We start from the raw sequence: 19,193 nt of genomic DNA, 5'->3' as shown, positions 1-19,193 counted from the left end.
GTGGCCAAGAAGCTTCCCGGCATTTTCAGCCACTATGAAGCTGCCGACATTTATAATGCTGATGAGACGGCCCTGTTTTTTGAAATGTTACCGAGCCGCACGTTCTCACTGAAAGGAGAAGACTGCCGCGGTGGAAAGCAAATTAAACTCCGCGTGACGGTATTGCTTTGCGCCAACACTGATGCCAGCGACAAGCGAATCCTGTTTGTTATTTTCCGCAATGCCCGATCCGGATGTTTTAAATGAACAGGGCGGATGCCAGTAAAATATGTGGCAAACTCCAAAGCTTGGATGTCGCGGGCAATTTTTTACGACTGGCTGAAGGAGCTCAACCAAGATGTCAAGCGACAAGTTCGCAGCATTTGTTTGCTGCTTGACAACTGCTCCGCGCACCATGTGGAAGGCCTACAGTTTTCTAAGGTCGAGCTGCAGCATTTGCCACCTAACTGCACTTCTCTGGTACAGCCCTTAGACAAATGGGTTATTAACAGCTTTAAATGCTGTTACCGGCGTCGATTGATACAGAAGATGCTCCTGGACATCCGCCTTGAATGGCCAACAAAAGTGGATATCTACCAAGCAATCGAAATGCTTGCTGCGTCGTGGCAAGAGGTCGGATCACAAGTGATCACCAATTGCTTCGCCAAGGCTCAGGTAAATAAGGCCATTCAAGCTACAGTCACTGAAGACGAACCTTCAAGCCCACCCGAGGTCGCAGAAGCGTGGGATGAACTACGCATGAACGGTGGGGTGCCCGACGGTGTCGAGCTGTGCAACTTTTTGTTCGTGGACAACGGCGCCGTGGCTACGGAAGAGATGACTGATGCGGCACTTGTCGAAACCGTTAAAGATAGCCTTGAAGGTGACGGTTCGTCAGAGCCTGATACGTTTTGTGCTGTTCCCACCGCGAGGGAACTGATGGACGCGGTGGACGTTCTGCGCCATTTCGTCGGCTCGCAGGACGATGAAGCAGCCATGGATGCCTTAGTTTCCTTGGAGCGCCGAGTAGTGGCTTCGATCGGGCAAAAACAGCAAGCGAAAATTACGCAGTTTTTCTCTATTAAATAAATTCTTTGAATGGCGAGTTCACTTGAATTGATATCTGTCGAATTTTTATTTCGTTTTGGCATAATCCTTACCAGTCTTAACCCAAAACTGCATGTAACGAAAACCTGGATATAACGAAAAATTGCGAACTTTTTTCAATTTCGTTATATCCAGGTTTGACTGTATTCGCACAAGCCTACTGAAAACAATAGCATCAGGCTAATGTAGGCGTACCTTTGTGGCTTGCCAACAGAATTGTAGGCTCCAAGCCTCCCACAGTTCTGAGCAACACACTTTTCTGTTGCCTGGAGAAAAAGTTCCAGCTGAGGCACACTACCCCGCTGCCATGCACTAAGGGCCACACAGTGCAGGCCCTTAGGTGCTCTCCTAATTTAGCAAGACTCAGAGCATGAATTTCAGGCTCAATTTTTCATTTTCCTCGCATAAAATAATAAACGCCCCCAAAATTTGAATTTTCAATGGAACAGGTGATGCTGACTGCCCGTCTGTCCACGAGTAGATTTTTGAGAACCGAATTAAAGATACCTTCAAAGTAACTCTGACTGAGATTCATGTATGTTGTGCCATCCATGCCAGTGTGTACCAGTAGACACAAGGCTTTGCAGACAGGGCTCTTTAACATTCAAAACTTACACAGACTACTCATGGATTTCAACATGCTAAAAGCAGCACTTTGGTCACAAAGGACACTGCAGTGGAGGCCTCCAGATTGATTGCAACTATCCATGGTTGCTTAGTTTGTCCTGAAACCTCTAGAAGATTTGAACAAAAGGAATGAAAGCTAGAAAAAAAAATGTAGTCAACTACGCTTCTTGGTAATGCGGTTCTTGAGCGTGGCTGCTGCAGTGCTTGCACTGTAGGCGACTGCGTAACGAAACGCGCAGTGACAAATGGAGGTGGCTCTGAGTTTTGGCCTGGGCAGCATGCAAAGTGATGCGCTCACCTCAAGTGAACGAATGGATGTGCACACTACCCTGGTTCCATCCCTTAGCGGGTCGTCGCTGCGGAGCCGATGTTCAGGCTGCTGCCTACTGCCGCCGTACTCTCCTCCTCGGCTTCCTCCTTGCGTTATCTTTGCTATCACAGTCTTTCATCCTTCACTGTGCTCTGAGATCATCTCTTTCATCCTCTGCTCTGCTCCTTGCTTGCTCAGTTACACGAAGGCACGCCGTTCAATGCAGGAATGGGTGCTTAAGAGCTGCACTCTAATATACAAGATATGAAGTGATGGATACATCGCTACAATGAAAAGCAGCAATACACAGCACCCGCTTTTTAACCCGCAGTCAGTGAAACCTGAGATCAACATTCGCTCTAGGCCTAACTGACCTTGTGGATAACAAATAAAATAAAATAGAAATGGGGGCTGGAGAGAGAGAGAGAGGCCAGATGTGCGCACCTTGGGTGTTTGCAGGATGACACCAAATGCGGAGAAGGTGTCGTAGAGCAGCTTCTCGTCCACCTCTGGGTCCAGGTTGCCAATGAAGATGTTGGCACCCACATCCAGGTTCTTCTGGTGAGCCGATGCCTGAAAAGAGGCAAGTAGCCATCCAGGGTAAGACAACTCCCATACGAGGCAGTAGTACATCCCGAGATGGAGAAATAGGGCAAAGGCATGATGTTTGTCATTTGCTTTCTTGTCTGGTCAGCCTGCACTGCTTGATTTGCAGTGCAAGGCCAACAATCCCAAGTTTCTACACTGTGCCTTCTTATCCTCTCTTTTCCAAATCTTCAATTGTTTGCACACAAGCTGCCTTCGAGTACAGTACTCACGTGATTCAACGCAACTATGCACGCTGTGTGTGAACTCTTTGCGTTTAGCCTTGATGCCTCAGGGTGCTCACTGCCACGTTGTAACTCCTTGTAACTCGCAAAAAGCTGGCTCCCTTCAGACCACACTGGCTGTGCGTTCTTAACATTTGCCATCTTTCTACCTACACTCCTCCTCGCACCCCCTTACCTTGTTGACGCGGATGGGCTTGCCATACAGCTTGATCATGTTCATGATCTTGATGGCATAGTCGGCGTCCTCCTCCCCCAGGAACTCCACAAAGCCATAGCCCTGATGGTGGCCGGTCACCCGGTCCTTGGGCATGTGCACGTTCACTGCATGCATGCCACGAATTTCAATCAGGGGCACTATGAACGCATGACCGCTCCACAGGAGACAAAAAAGAGAAAAAGGAAATGCCAACAGGGCCTTGTGCCCACGCATTAGCAATGGTATGGCTCACAAGTTCCTCTCGTGTTTCGCCACAACTAAACGAACAAGCAAGAGCTCGGCTAGATCAATAGCTTTTGGTCCGAAATGTAACACAGGAATTCTACAGCATGCCACATGATTGAGCCCACTAGGTTTCTGTGTCGGAAAATTTTGAATCCCACGAATTAAGAACAAAGAATCTGCAATATTCCATGAGAAGCCTTCCGTGCGTTACTGCAAGCGACTTTTTGCTTAGGAGCTGCCACCGCGCCCCCGTTTACTGCCTTGCTGCTTCATGTTCTGTGCTCATTCTCCTATTTCCTACTTTCCCTATTCGTCACGGCTCTTCCACTTCCTTCTCAGTTGACCACGCCGTTTTCTTTCCACGTCTGTAGCACACCCTTTCTGCCCAGTGTGTGCCGCACAACTTGCCTCAATTGCCAGGAGTCGCTAAGAAGTTGGCTTTTCCTTGCAGCTCACAAGCCTGGTGGACGAGGCTGCTGCCGGTCTCTCAAAGAAGTCTGGCATATTTGCAGCTTAGTTCCAAATATAATGCGAGGAACTTTCTGAGGCAAATGATTCGAAAAAATATCTCCGTGTATATTCGTGCAAATAGTTCAATAGTGCTTTCAGCAGGCACCAGTGTCGTGACTCGTCCCAAACCAGCAGCGTGTCATGCGCTAGCTTGCATGAGCGGATGGGGAAGCAACCATGTCAAGGCATCAGCAGAGCTTTGTGTGTTACCAGATTCTAGGCTTCCAAAGCAGTCAAGCCAAAAAATTAACAACGTTCCCGTTGTTCCATCATTCCTGCCAATCTCCACAAATACAATAACAAAAACAAGAAAAGAGAGAATGCCACTGCTGACACACAACTGCATGAAAAATGGTGAAACCTATGATTTTTAGCAAAATCATGGGAAACTAGGGGCTTACGCATAATCACTAGACTCAGTAATGGTGCCTGAACGAAAATTCACTGCCAGCGGTGCTTCATGACTGCAATGCTGCAGGTTTATCTAAGTGTTTAAGATATTTTCAATTCCTGAGGCATGGCACAGCACGGCTGCAGGGTTAAAGCGACAAATATACAATATAAAAAAATGCAAAAAATGGGGCATCATGGATTCAATCAATTAAATATTTGTAATAGCTCCGTTAATGAAGTAGGTTCAACAATAAAAGGAGTAATAAATGCATTTACAAAAGGAAGTACAGTGGTGGTCAAAAGTTCGCAGGCCGCTCTGACCGAGCCAGGAGCGGCTGCTCTCCGCTCTCGCGGCGCTGCTATCGCTAGCATTCCCCTCCCTTTGACTCTCGTTGATAACAAAGCCTGAAAAATGGTAGTGCGCCGCTCGCCTTCACTGTTCGCTCTTCACATTGCGCTGCGGTGCTTCGCGTGGCATTGCAGAGGAGAGTTTTCCACCAAGTGACGCGCCATACTAGCTGCCATATTCGGTTAGACTGTGTGTGCTTCTCATACTTTTCGGCGTCCTGCCGTACGAAATAACGCGTTTACCCACACATGAGCTGTGTTCCGGCTCTCTCAGCCATTTGCGTGATTTCCCACGTTGCATTTCGGCGCGGAGCCCTCATAAGTTCCGTGACACCCATCAAGAAACTTCTCCAATCCTGTTTGTGCCGATATATGCCATGTCGTGTTTAAAAAAAGCTTAACACGTAGCAAGTAATCTTTAAAATCGACCCGGCCAAGCCCGAATCGACGGTGCTAAAAAAAGGTTGGCGACCTCCAATTTGGCATTTCTTCTTTCACACCCTCCTTCATCCCTTCCCTTACAGCATGGTTCGGGTGTCCGCCGATATATGCGAAACAGATAGTGCGCCATTTCCCTTCCTAGAAACCAATTTACTCACCTCCAATTTGGCACGGTTCACTTCCCAAAAAGTGGCCCGGGCCACCCCGAAAATTCACCTTTGCCAATTTTCACCGAAATCGATGTCCAAGCATAACTGAGTGCCCCAGACGTGATGGTAACCTCGAAATTTGGCACGGGTCATTTCCAAAAAGGGATCCGGGCCAACTCCGAAATTTGGCCTTTGCCGATTTGCACCAAAATCGATGTCCAAGCAATACTGAGTGTGCCAGACGTGATGGTAACATCGAAATTTGCACTGGTCATTTGTCAAAAAGTGGCCCGGGCCACCCCAAAGTTTGACCTTGCCAATTTTCATGAAAATCGACGTATACAACTATAATTCACCTTGCGCGGCATGGTGGCGACCTCCAAATTCGGCACAAGCCATTTCAAAAATTTGGTCCGGGCCACTCCTACAATTCTACCTCTGTCAATCCGTTCCAAAGCCGATGTCTATCTATAATCGATCGCGCCCAGCACATTGGTACTTTTCAAATTTGGCCCAGGACATTAAAAAATTTGGCCCGGGCCACCTTCGAAATTTTACCTTGGCCACTTTGTACCAAAATCGACGTCGAACGATAATTTACTGTGCCCGGCACGATGGTGACCTCCAAATTTAGCACGGCTCATAACCGAAAACTGGCCCGGGCCACTTTTTGACAAATGATCAGTGCCAAATTTCGATGTTACCATCACGTCTGGCACACTCAGTATTGCTTGGACATCGATTTTGGTGCAAATCGGCAAAGGCCAAATTTCGGAGTTGGCCCGGATCCCTTTTTGGAAATGAGCCGTGCCAAATTTCGAGGTTACCATCACGTCTGGCGCACTCAGTTATGCTTGGACATCGATTTTTATGCAATTTGGCAGAGGTCAATTTCGAGCTTGGCCCGGACCACTTTTTTCGAAATGACCCGTGCCAAATTTCGAGGTTACCATCACGTCTGGGGCACTCAGTTATGCTTGGACATCGATTTCGGTGAAAATTGGCAAAGGTGAATTTTCGGGGTGGCCCGGGCCACTTTTTGGGAAGTGAACCGTGCCAAATCGGAGGTGAGTAAATTGGTTTCTAGGAAGGGAAATGGCGCACTATCTGTTTCGCATATATCGGCGGACACCCGAACCATGCTGTAAGGGAAGGGATGAAGGAGGGTGTGAAAGAAGAAATGCCAAATTGGAGGTCGCCAACGTATTTGACACCGTCGATTCGGGCATGGCCGGGTCGATTTTAAAGATTACTTGCTACGTGTTAAGCTTTTTTTAAACACGACATGGCATATATCGGCACAAACAGGATTGGAGAAGTTTCTTGATGGGTGTCGCGGAACTTATGAGGGCTCCGCGCCGAAATGCAACGTGGGAAATCACGCAAATGGCTGAGAGAGCCGGAACACAGCTCATGTGTGGGTAAACGCGTTATTTCATACGGCAGGACGCCGAAAAGTATGAGAAGCACACACAGTCTAACCGAATATGGCAGCTAGTATGGCGCGTCACTTGGTGGAAAACTCTCCTCTGCAATGCCACGCGAAGCGCCGCAGCGCAATGTGAAGAGCGAACAGTGAAGGCGAGCGGCGCACTACCATTTTTCAGGCTTTGTTATCAACGAGAGTCAAAGGGAGGGGAATGCTAGCGATAGCAGCGCCGCGAGAGCGGAGAGCAGCCGCTCCTGGCTCGGTCAGAGCGGCCTGCGAACTTTTGACCACCCCTGTACATCAGTTCCACATGTATACATATAGAAAATAAACAACAACAGAACGAAGGTCACGCTACACAACAAAAAAGCAAATTAAAATGTGTGGTGGGAGGTCCACATTTATTGTAGGTCCTGGTAGCTGCGGCCAGTGAGCCGGCGGAGCGGGCTGTTGACGTTGCTGGCGAGGCCGGTAGCCGAAAACGTTCTCTGTTGCACGAGCCAGAGCTTCTGGTCTGCGCGAAGCAGGTCGCGCCAACTTCATCTTCATCAGCGCCGCTACAGATGCTCCCCCCCTAGCGCGGTGTGCAATAAAGAAAAGAAAACAGTATGTACAAGTTTGTACAGGTGGGTCACGTCCAGGATACAGTTAGGTCCGTGAAGGCCGCCGGGCGGGTGAAACGAACTCAGGCGGTTGAGCCTGGCTGCTGCGCAAAGGGCGAGGGGAGCCAAAAAATGAGGATGATGACGTGAGGAACAGGCGGGAGAAGTTGAGGAATTGGAGGCGAGCTAAGTGTGCTGCAGTCGGAAGGTCTACTGGTGGGGCCGCCAGATGGGTTGGAGCGGGTCGGAAAATGTCATTGCAGAAAATGCATCCGCGGTGGGAGTTACGGGCGATATGTGCTTTGCGCTGGCCCCGTGGGTGCAGACGAAGGTATGGCGCGCAGAAACCGCTGCCGTAGAAGAGGAGGGGATGCCTCAGCCGCTGGCAACAGTGAAACGACGGCACACGACACTGGGCTGGAGGTCTGCTGCGGGGGACTCTGGATGGCCTGTAGGAAAGTGGTTGAAGTGGTCGACGAGGTGGAGCGGCTTTATGCGAAAAAGAGCTCACTGTGGCAGTGGGAGGGTTGGCCTGGGGGCACAAGAAGCAAGTCCGGGGCGTAGTTGTTGGAATGGGAAGGATACGGTAGGGCTGTCTCATCTGTAGCGGAGGCACAGACACTGGTGAAGGCGCTGGGTGGGCAGGGATGTGTGGCAGGCGTTGCGGGTGGCGTGTTAGGCGTGACACGGCCCTGGGGTGAAGTGCATGCGTGCCTCGCGACACGAATGACAGTTGTGCTCACTGTGGTTGCGCTTGAGGGAGCAGGTGAACCTGGGACTGGAAGCGGGTCCGGGCCCGGGTCGAGAGAGGGTGCTGCTGGTGATGGCCCAAGGGCAGGCGCCACAGCTTGGAAGCAGGGCTGAGCAGGAGGCGCCGTGGGACGGGAGAATACATGTGGACGGCCGTCCATAGGGGCCAGTGAAGCAAACTTGAGAGAGACCGGGGTGTAGTTTGAGGCAGCTGGTTGAGAAGGTTGGCAAGAGACTGGCGCGTCCTCGCGTGGCACTTGCCGAACCGTAGGTGGTAGCACATACGGTGGCGACGATAGTGGAGAGACCGGTGTGGGGAGGGGCGCCGACTTAGGAGCAGGCGGAGGGAAAGCCGAAACAGCTCCGGTAGGGAATGCGGCCAGGGGTGATGGGTCAAGTGGCGCCGCAGCTTCTGAGTCTGGAACAGGAGCGCAGAGAGTCGGCGGCAGCTCCAAACCAAAATACGCCATCAGGCCTTTCTTGAAACCGGCGTATATGTCGGGGCCAGGAGGGGGCAACCGCAGCTGTGCCAGGAGACCGGGTGGGAGTTCGTGGCTGGCCTGCTGATAGCGCAGCAGCTGGCTGGACACGTTGTGGACATGAAAGTGCGAGTCCAGCAGCGCCAGCCACAAAACGGGGTCCCTGGCATAAAACGCGGGCAAGCCGGGCAGCCGAGGAAGGCAGGGGCGTTGATACGGCTGAAGGAGCTCACCAGATGTGGTGGTAGGCACGTACATGGCGATGAAAAGCTGCTGAAAGCCGGGCGCAAACAGCGGGCGTGCAGCGACAAGGCCAAGTGGAGGGACAGGGCGGGCAGGTGTGCAGAGCTGGTGGGAGCGGCGTTACGTGCATTGAAGCTGTCGTCTGGTGTCACCAGATGTGGTGGGAGGTTCACATTTGTTGCAGTCCCGGTAGCCGCGGCTGGTGAGCCGGTAGAGCGAGCTGTTGACGTTGCTGGCGAGGCCGGTTGTCGAAAACGTTCTCTGTTGCATGAGCGAGAGCTTCTGGTCTACGCAAGGCAGGTCGCGCCAACTTCATCTTCATCGACGCCACTACAAATGCACTGAAAAGGCAAAATGCTGGGTTCAAACTACACAAAAAATTGGCAGTGGCTTAGCTCGGCTATGCCATGATATACGTAGCGAGAAGTACGCTTCCCTGGCTGAGCTTGTTGTGTCTCTGTACGTTTACCAATGAGAGACATTGGGTTCCATCTTGGCGGCTATGTGGCGTCTATTATACTCGGCAGTCTGGCATCGTCGTTTGGCAAGCCATTCCTCTCTCTGTTTGGGTGTCTCCGCTGCTCTTTTCGCCTTCTTACACTCATTCTCTCTTTGTAGAATAGCCAACTGCCAAGCGACAACCTCAGGATCTTTAGAGTTAATCTTCTCTTGCCTATACCGGCGTTTAGCAGTGGCTGGACCCTCCTTCTCTGCATCCATATCAAATGTTGTGATACAGCCGCCCATTACACCTCCGCCTTTTATATGCAGTGCTGAGCATGCGACGTGCGGTTCGGGTGATAGAGCGGCGTGCGGTGCCGAAGCACGCGACGCACTTCGTTCCGACGGTGGAGCGGGCATACGCCGCACCTGCTGCTCCTCTCCGGTTGCCATGGTAATGGTGCATGCACACAATTGTCCTCTCCCAGCCACCGCGAAATGCTAGACTGGTAGCCCAGTGTAGCTCTTGCTACAAAAAATTTCATCCCACATGACAAAACCAATTTGCACCTATACATGTATTATAGACCTCAGAAAATAAACAAATAAATAAACTGCACTGAAAGCATTCAGAGGACATCATCAGAAAATAGACAAGGGGTAAAGGTAGCGATATTAGGCCTTACCAACAGGTCCAGCCTGGACGAACAGCTCCCACAGAATGGTGTCCGACACCTTCTCATCCAGGCCTCCCACGTAGATGGTAGCATCTGCAAAAGGAAAATGAAATTGAAAATTAGTTTTTGAGGAAAGGAAATGGCACAGTAAAGGACACCCGAACCACACAGCACACTGGTGCCTTTTGCATTTCCCTTCCACTAAAATGTCGCCGCTGCGGTTGGTCGCATTCGAACTCGGTCGCGTTCGAACTCGAGTGCTCCGGCTCAGTAGACGAGCACCTTAACCACTGAGCCATCGCGGCAAACACTGCATTCTAGAACACACTGTATCAAAATGAGCAAAGTTGGTGTAAGAGCCCTTGATTATCGCGTGACAAAAATCTTGTACATTTCAGCAGTATCTGCAGTCGGGCTGCATTAAATTTACTGTTCTACAAGGGCAGCAAAGCACAAACGATGCGCCATTGCACGATACACTGCTGCATCTTGAATATAGCCCACTAAGGCGGAACAAGGATTTCAAGGACGAAATTTAAATTTTTTTTTTTTGCACAGAGCAATGAAATTTGGCATGCTTATTGGAAAGTCTACTGAATGCTTAACACAAAATTTCACTAAGATATCTTAAGTAGCTTTGCCATTATAAATTTTTATATGCTTCATTGCTATAGCAAACTAGCAGAAAGCCTAGCGTGACAACAATACATGGTAGGAGCCTGCAATCACTGTTAAGTTTTACTCAAAAAAACGGTTGATGCAGTGGCATTTTTCAAATAGTCCGATATTTTCCTACACAGAATGTTATATGGTACACACTTGCATAATGCACTCATTATCGTCGTGTCAAATTTGTGATGGATTAAAAATGAGAAATTAAAGAGTATTGAAATGTCACTGCATCAAGAAATTATCAAGGAACACAATGCAACAAACCCCATGAACACCTGAGAAACCATTGTTGGGCTACGCTTTCTGCGAGCAGGGCAGTTAGGTGAAAATAAAATTTTGAGGAAACTGGCATTTTCATGGAGATTTCAGCTAGTTTTTTGCTACCTACGGTCACAAAAACATTTTTTTAGGTCACTTCTGGGCTATTTATGGGGCATAATTGAAAGACCTTAAAGACATGAAATCTGGTGTTTTCTAAAATTAAGGTTTTTTTTCAACCTTTTCATGATCTGCAAGCTGCACCCTCCTCAAAGGGGGGACATCAAGGACAGCACCCTCCAATTATTGTCTTCGGTAAAAGCTGATCCTTTGGCTATTGGGGGTATGCTGATGTTTGCATGGCACCACAGGGCCAAGCTATAGCCGAGAAAAATTTAATTAGAAATATTCCTGCCAGTCATCTCAAACTCGTGATGACCACACCAAAGAGGACTAGTTTAACCTACTTGGTTTATAGCAGAATAAAGCTTTAGAAAACAGCAGTTGGTAACAATGGGCTGCCACGGTCCGTGGCGTCCTGTATTGCTCCGCTGGCTACTCACAATCGTCAACGAAATCAGATTTTTTATGTATGACTGCACCCAACAGGCTAGGTATCAAAATTCTAGAGCTTAAATTTTTTTTCTTGTCGTTAGCTTCTTGTTTAGGTAACAAGAAGAGTTTTAACAACGGACTACTTTTTTGTTGTGGAGGAATTCTGTGCGGTGGTCCTGAATGTGGGCGGAGCTTCACAGCAGACTTAAGTTGTATCAGACTATAGAATCTGGCAACCGAACCCAAAAATCACCAGACGCAAGCATTTTACATGCGAAATCGTCTCGTGACGGCAACATCGTCGGCCCTCCCTCACCCTCACTAAGAGTCGTTTTAAAAGTAGAGTTATTTTCCGTAGTCGGCAACTCCTGGCGACATTACTGAGTAATAAACATATAAGACAAGCCCTCAAGGCACTATTGCATGAGAGGCTAGATGCTTACATTGTTGTGTGTGTCCGTGTATGTGTGTTTGAGCTAATGTGCGAGACAAAACCGAGACAGGAACGAGTGGAGCCCCAATATATCACTCTGCCTTTACTTCTGGTACACACAGCGTGCATACATGTACCCTGCACTTATAATATTTGATTGTTACCTATATGCACTGCTAAAATGAGCCAGCGTGTTGTTTCTGTGTACAAAAACTAATGTACGCCAACAATATTTAGAAAACAATGCAGTAGTGTTTACCACGACAATTACAATAACTGCGAAGCACAGAATAGACTCATAATAAGGAAAGTTTGTAGGCCGCTTAATTATCATAGCCCGATTACAATGCGATATCACTGGGTCTTCTGAATTTTTCCTGCTTCTAATTTCCTGCCATTCCGTGCGGCTTGCTGCACGCTCGTCTGATGATGCTTCCATGTGCACGGATAGAGAGATGATGAAGACCTCACTTTCAAACTACAGCGTGAGAGACTGACAGTTTAACATGCGTGAACGTGGGTACATGACAAAGACGACGACATTGCAAATACAGCTTGACAGCTTGGCAGTTCATACAGGCAGGATGTTAAGATTTCTCCCAACTGATCGTTTATCTGAGGGAAGTGTATGAACCGACCGACATTAAATTGGAGTGGCATTCCATCTTGGTGATGTGCTCAGCCTTACCTCAAGTCTAGAACTCTACTGCTCTGTCTTTTTGCAATATTCTTTGTGGCGTTTCCTAAAAGCTTTGTGAATAATTTAATTAATGTAAATAGAATATATTTTCAATGTATTAAATACAATGCTTAAAAAAAGTTGTGGCGACGGCATAGTGGTCTGAAGGTGCGGCCAGCGGAACTGATTTTTTAGCGCCGCCGCGGGTTCGGATCTCGCTCCCTGACACATGAAGTTTTTGTTTTCTTTAGTGCCTTCCCCCAGTGCGATGCCAGCTTTCCACAGCAGTGAGGCTCTCATGCTCTGGCTTAAAATTAAAAAAAAATTATTCAAGCCACTTGAAAATCAAACGGGTTGCTAAAATGCAGCAGCATTCGGGCTGAATAATGATAATCACTAACTCCCCAAGTCTGCAGTGAATGACTCAAGTGGTGGCCATTTTAGTGCCCTAGCGCTTCCACTTCGCTGAAAAGCGGTTGTCTGTCCAAAGCCTGCTTCTAGCACATGGGCCACCTTGCTCACCGGATTGTGAGCAAACTGACCACGTGGCAGTTAAATTAATGATTAGTCACGAGAGATTCCTCAGGAACTACATGGGTCCCATAAGCCCCACCGACGGCAGCACCTGCCATCACGAGACAGTGGTACGTGAGCTTAACCGCTGTACCTCTGTGCCAGAAGCGAAATCAGGACTCCCATGGATCTGTCAATACAGAGAATTGACCATTTCTACTGCTGTAAAAGTCTAAAATGATTCAATATCACGCAAACTTACATGATATGATAAATCAACTGAAGTAAGCCAGTTCACACCAATCAAAACCATAGAAATTCAAGATCAAACCATTCAAAACGAGGGCCAATGGTGCTAGACATGATAATTCGTGGTTAACCCCAAGCTAAACCGCCAGTGATTTTTTTTTTGCCTGCACGTCTACGCATTACCCAATGTGTCAATTCCCTAAAATTTGGATCATAAAACCAGGCATGCGATTACGTGGTCACACGTCTCACCAGGGACAGAAATAAACCAAGAGATGTTCCTGTTATTTGGAGAGCAGTACAACTGATGATTCAGACCAAGGTGGTTAAGCTTCTGCTTTATTTCCATGGTAAGACTACAGTGGTTGGCTTTGTCCACCACACTGCGGCTCCGCTTTCCTATACCACAATTCTAGCGAAAATAGAAAGATAGGACTGTACTGAGTGAGGATGAAAAACTTCCACACCAACACCGCCAACAGGCTTTAATTTGACATTGGAATTTCGCAGAAATATTTTTGCATTGCAGCGAGATTTTGAAACCTCACTAAGCTGAAATCGAACTTCGTTCTAGGCAACAAGGCTTAGAACTTGGGAGTTCAATAGCCTTACTAGGTATAACTTCTACATGCTTTACTCTAAGCTCTGATCATCTGACAGACTCAGGGCTGATGATGAAAATGTTAACTGTGGTACCACGGTTCCCGTTGGACCAGCGGCTACTTGCACAGCCCGACCAGCGCCTCCTTGTTAGCGCACTATACAGGGTCTTTCACCTAAAACTTTACACGATTTTTAAAAATAGGTTTTTTAGTTACAAGATCGCTTTTTTTGGCATAGCACTGTCAGCAGTGTAGTACATGGCGGTGATGGAGAAGGTTTGTGATTACCCGCCTTTCGTGTACCTCCAGACTGTAGAAACTATGTCTTCCCGGGAGACTTCACCATAAGAGCTGGCGCTCTAAAACAGGAATTCATAACAGGCTGCACAGAAAAAAGCGTTAGCTGGAGTACAATTTGAGCCATCAACCTCGCCCTCAGACCATGCATCTTGCCCTCCCTCGCCCTCACCTCATCATGACTTCCCTCCCTCGCCCTCACCTCATCACGTCTTCCCTCCGTCGCCCTTACCTCACCATGTCTTTAGAGTTTTCAAGCACCTATCCTCCCTCACCTCACCGAGAGAAATCCTCATGAGGTGAGGGTGAGGAAGCCCTCATGATGAGGGCTTGCCCTCGTGAGGATGCCCATCTCTGGGATGGCTTAAGGCTGCCGAGGGTGAAGAGTGGGAGGTTAACAGCTGCCTTTCAGTTCTTCCGATCTTTGTACAGTGACTACTCAAGCTGTCATCAACAAGTTGCTGCCTAATATTTTAAGCAAAGTGCACATAAGACGTTTTCCCAAGAGTGTCAGAGCAAAAACAACCTAGCCTTGCACCTTCGAAAGGACAGGGAGTGGGATGCACACCTGCGCAACCCACTTGTAGTCTGTGAGGTGTGGTGTCTGTTAGCCTCTTTTGTTCATGCTGCTGAAGGCGGACGGATGACAAGTCAAACAACCATGTTTGGTGCATGCAGTGCGTTTTCGTAGGTGATAACATCAATTGTGATGCAGTCCTTCCTTGTGCATCCGCCATTTTGTGCGGCCTGACTATTCCACTCAGCCTCAAAACCTGCGCAGCCATCAAAAACACGGGAGATAAATTTTCCCATTGTTTCGCTGATATTACGACATGCCAAGACCACTCGCCGGTAACACGAAATTTCGACAAGGAACATGCTCACCTGCACTGAAAGCTAAGCAATACAGTTCGCGGGGCGGAAGGGTTTACTCCTAACGCCACGGGTTCTGAATTTTTACCGCATCAGTTGAAAGTGGCTACTGAATACAATCGGGCGAACAACCTCGGAAAACAAGCTTCACTATTTTGAAATGAGGGGTCAGCGACAGACCCTGCTGTAACTCAAAAAATTGCGCCGCAAAAAAACAAAAACAAAACAACGGGAAGAGAAAATGTGGAGAAAACCGCGTTCCGGAGCGACGGAAAAGACGAAACACAGCTGCGCCGTCTTTCCTTCGTCCTGTCCCGAGCGCAACTTACAACACGACTGACCCAACAGTGCCCCTCGGGCAAGGCAAACCCCCCAAGCAGATGCAATGAACGCGCGGCTCGAGCAGATGCGACGCAAAGCGATGCCGGACCGCCTGCGCAGGTAGCGCTCACAACCGTGCTCGCGAAGAGCCGGCACGGAGTCTGTTGCGCTGCGTCGTTTTCGGCGCGAAGGCGCTACGCTGGTAACTGCGCAGTTGGAGGTCGTTCGACATGCCCACAGAAGTGCGCTGAGCACATCTGCCGTAACCGCGAAGATGACGCGCGGTATTGCGGAGCGACCAGCCGGCGTTTCTGCTAGTCGTGCGGTCGGCCAGTTGGACGACATGCAAGACCGAGCCATTGCATGCTTGAAAGATAACACGTGTAGAAGCTTGCGTGACGGTCGGAATACGGGTAATCGATGTGACACGGTAATGACAGCTGGGAACAACAATGACAATTTGAGAAAACAGCGAACGTCTTCTAATTCACATCGCCATCGCAAAGACTCACATGTTGCATGTGGATGGCGCGCAACTCTGCTTGTCAAGACTAATCGTTTGAAAAGCTTGAAACAGGCACGATGTGCAATAGTTGCTAGTTAACAGTGTAGAAAACATTACGACGTCTTCGCTGACGACAACATTAATTAAAAAATACGAACCTTGATTCCTTTCGGCGATTGGGCCGGCAGCCATTTTGGTTTTAACGTAATGACAGTAGCGATACACAGGCCGGCTTCAGCTGAGTTGCGTTACTGGCGTTAGTGTGTTACTGCCTTACCAAGTTAAATACGACACAGAATGCAATTCATAAATCGAACAGGAGTGAATAACTAGAAATAAATGCTGGCGCCATCGACTAACTGCTATCGCGGTAAAGCAACGCGTTCTCGACGTATCTCGTTTTCCATAGCAGACGATCCTGGGAGCCGGCGTCTGACTGCAAGTAAAAATAAAGTAGTTTAGAACAGTAATCGCTTGTCCGAAACCAACAAAATTAATGTTTTATCATGCACTCGCGTTTTATTGACGTGCCGGGGTCACCGGTCAAACGTGAACCGTCTCATTGCGACCGCGGCCACCGTTGTTAGAGGCATCTGGAAGGCTCTCGAAAGCAAGAGAAAAGGGAAGAGAGAGAAGGAACATAAAACCAAAACGTGTCACGCGTTTCAGGTGACGTCAGGAACGCAGTGACCAATAGCAAACCGCCGAAGCGAGAGCCAACCCTCAGTTCTCGAAGCATCCCGTTTTTTCTAGCAGACGACTCTTCGCGTATAAAAGGGCGCCGTCGTCTGCTCGCAGGCAGGATGAATCTTGCAGGTTCGTTCGAGGCTACCTTGTTCAAGTGACTGCTGCAAGTGTTCGCAATCGTTCAGCGATGTCTTCCTTCGTGTTGGCTCCAATCTTCCGCGGCGACGAGTTCTTCGCTCCTTTCGAAGCCCTCGAGCGCCTCGGCGACGAGCTCTTCGGACGACGTTGGATCTCCCGCCCAGCGCTGAAGCAGGCTTCCAAGACGGATCACTGCGCCCGCTTGACGGCACCCCGGAAGCGCCGCAACTCGGCGTCAGACGCCGAGGACGAGACGCAGTCTGAGTCGGAGTCCAAGTTCGTCGTGACGTACAACGTCCGCGGCTACCGGCCGGAGGAGATCAGCGTCAAGGCGGTGGACAACAGCGTCGTCGTCAGCGCCAGGCACGAAGAAGAGAGCGACGACGGCTGCAGCTACGTGAAGCGCGAGTTCACCCGGCGCCTCACTCTGCCCGAAGGCGTGGATGCCGGGGCACTCAGCTGCGCCCTCTCGTCTTCCGGAGTGCTGGCCATCGAGGCACCCAGGCCGGAGCCCCCCAGCAAGAAGCCCCGGGTCATCCCCATCGCCGTGCAGTCGGCGCCGACCAAGAAGGCTATGGCGACGGACGAGAAGGGGTCGTCCAAGGAAGACGCCTCGACAGATGCAACGCCGGAGTCGTGAACATATAAGCTCTGACTGTTCTCGCGTTGCGCATGTGTATACTGCATATTTATGATACCTTCTCGGCCATATAATACAACCCATCATCCTATCTGAATAGTCTTAATAAATTATTCTTAATTCTAAATCTCTCCTTGTGTATATGTGTGCCTACAACATTTGGATGGAAGTCGATTTTTTTCGTTCAGTTTTTGCAGCCCAAGAAAGGGTGCTTAAAATTTTGATTATGCTACATGGTAAACCGTATACCTGATCTAATACTTGTGCAAACAGTTCAAGCTCCGCCTGTCAGATCATGCTTCGGTAAAGGCCACTCGTTGAAACAGCTTGAATCGCACCTCTTTAAACCCGGCTGAAGACGAGTATAGGCTCCAGTAGTGTATATCTGCTAACAAAATGTTCGAGCTATTTCACTTACCCAGGTGATTTAATTCTGCTTGTAGAGTCGCGAGTAAAAAATATTAGCACTAGTGACGCGCCAGCGGAACGGCAGACAGCAGCTCTAGGCGCTTCGGTTAAGAACACGCCGGTAACAAAAGTTCAAGGCGTGTTCGCAAAACACAGCCCTACACCAGCCGTGCGCTGCGATTTTCGTCTTTCCGGCGACGTCATTATGCTAATCTTTTTTCGTCGCGACTGTACAGTTGTTCACACACCTGTCTTGAGAGCTCAAACGGCTCATCGGGGAGTACACTTAAGTCATTAAGAGAGGCCTAAGGATCAAAGCAAGACCTTACCGTGAATGCACATTCCAATTGATCGTGTTTAACTGATCCTCACGTCTTCAAAAGCAGCAGCGACTATCATTAATGCACAACAGAGCGCAACGTCCGGACCAGACTACGCTAAAACTTCTTGAGGATTGCCTCAAATGGTACAAAACGTCCTCATCCCACACAGGACTTCTTGAGAGCATCATTATGCCAAACATACTCAAAAGGTTGTCCTCAGCTTGTACGCTTGCGGACGACGCTGGGTTGAAAATTTTTATAATGCCCTGCAGACGTCCTTCTGCAGGACAATATATTGTGGCAGTGCGCTGAAATCAAGCCCGCTTTATCTCGCACGCGCGACTCTCACTAAAAACAAAGTGGTGCGCAATACTGATATAATTAAGAGAATAATTCTGACCGATGGGATAACATGACTTCAGGATATATATATTAAAATACATTTGATGTTTAACCAGGACTCATCCACCACTTGTTTCCGGTAGGGTTGGGCTTGATTCTTTGGATCTTTGGCCCTCAGCAGAAATATCTGTCCGTTACTTTGCCGCGAGGTGGCAGAATTAAAGTCCGGAGAGAGTGTATGAGGAGACTGCACAAACAACCCGTGGACACTGACAAAGGTGGCGTTGGAACCAGCAAGGTTTGCTAAGCACATGGTTAAACTTATGAAATTTTTTTTTTAGAGCGGAGGCAGTATAGTGGGCATTACACGCACTTGGCCATTGTATGTTTGTCTGTCCGAAGCCTGCCATAAAGCAGTCTGCCCACCCACCGCGTTGTGGGCAACCTGCCCAGGTATGTGTGTGTGGGCGTGTTTCTATGCAGGCTGTTTCACCTAAAACATTACATAATTTTTAAAAATGGGCTTTTTGAATTTTAAGAGCGCTTTTTCCGGCATAGAATTGTCAGTGGTGTATTGCATTATTACATCGCTAAGACGCGCACACTAGCAGGCCGGTTAACTAATATCGAATATTTAACTAGTACTCTATTACTCTTAAGCTCGTTCATTACTGATAGGCATGTAGCCCACCTTTAGCAATATCCATATCAGTTTTTAGAATTTCGAAAACGCGGTTATCCTCGGCGCTATGACCCAACAAATTTTGGTTGTTTCGACGAGTTACGTCCACTGGATATGTTGTTTTGAAAAAAAAAATGAAAATTAGTTTTGGGGGAAGGAAGTGGGGCAGTGCCTGTCTCACATCTCGGCGGACACTTGAACCGCGCTGTAAGGCAAGGGATAAAGGATTTTGTGATTTGTGATTTGTGGGCGGTTTAAC

General features: G+C 48.7%; 2 protein-coding genes across 2 annotated transcripts in view; one reads left to right on the top strand and one right to left on the bottom strand.

Annotated features, from left to right (window-relative positions):
• Positions 1 to 16,024, bottom strand: part of Spx (Spliceosomal protein on the X) — a 38,235-nt gene extending 22,211 nt beyond the window's left edge. The window contains exons 1-4 of the mRNA XM_077655443.1: positions 15,873 to 16,024; positions 9,767 to 9,850; positions 3,029 to 3,174; positions 2,468 to 2,596 (exon numbers count right to left, since the gene is read on the bottom strand). Coding sequence (XP_077511569.1) covers positions 2,468 to 2,596; positions 3,029 to 3,174; positions 9,767 to 9,850; positions 15,873 to 15,906 — 393 coding nt within the window. The 5' untranslated portion in view covers positions 15,907 to 16,024. The remainder of the gene's footprint in view (positions 1 to 2,467; positions 2,597 to 3,028; positions 3,175 to 9,766; positions 9,851 to 15,872) is intronic.
• Positions 16,025 to 16,504: 480 nt separating this feature from the next.
• LOC144121978 (uncharacterized) lies at positions 16,505 to 17,298 on the top strand. Its single transcript, XM_077655444.1, has one exon. The coding sequence runs from the start codon at positions 16,589 to 16,591 to the stop codon at positions 17,177 to 17,179; it is 591 nt and encodes a 196-aa protein (XP_077511570.1). The 5' UTR covers positions 16,505 to 16,588; the 3' UTR covers positions 17,180 to 17,298.
• Positions 17,299 to 19,193: the final 1,895 nt, after the last annotated feature.

Source organism: Amblyomma americanum, chromosome 2 (assembly GCF_052857255.1).
Source record: "Amblyomma americanum isolate KBUSLIRL-KWMA chromosome 2, ASM5285725v1, whole genome shotgun sequence".
Taxonomy (NCBI): domain Eukaryota; kingdom Metazoa; phylum Arthropoda; class Arachnida; order Ixodida; family Ixodidae; genus Amblyomma; species Amblyomma americanum.
The sequence above is the reverse complement of the archived record's forward strand: the minus strand, read 5'-3'. Positions and strand labels throughout refer to the sequence as shown.

Bases quoted from the DNA above. Each gene is read 5' to 3' on its own strand.
- LOC144121978 (XM_077655444.1), top strand. From the start codon at position 16,589: ATGTCTTCCTTCGTGTTGGCTCCAATCTTCCGCGGCGACGAGTTCTTC.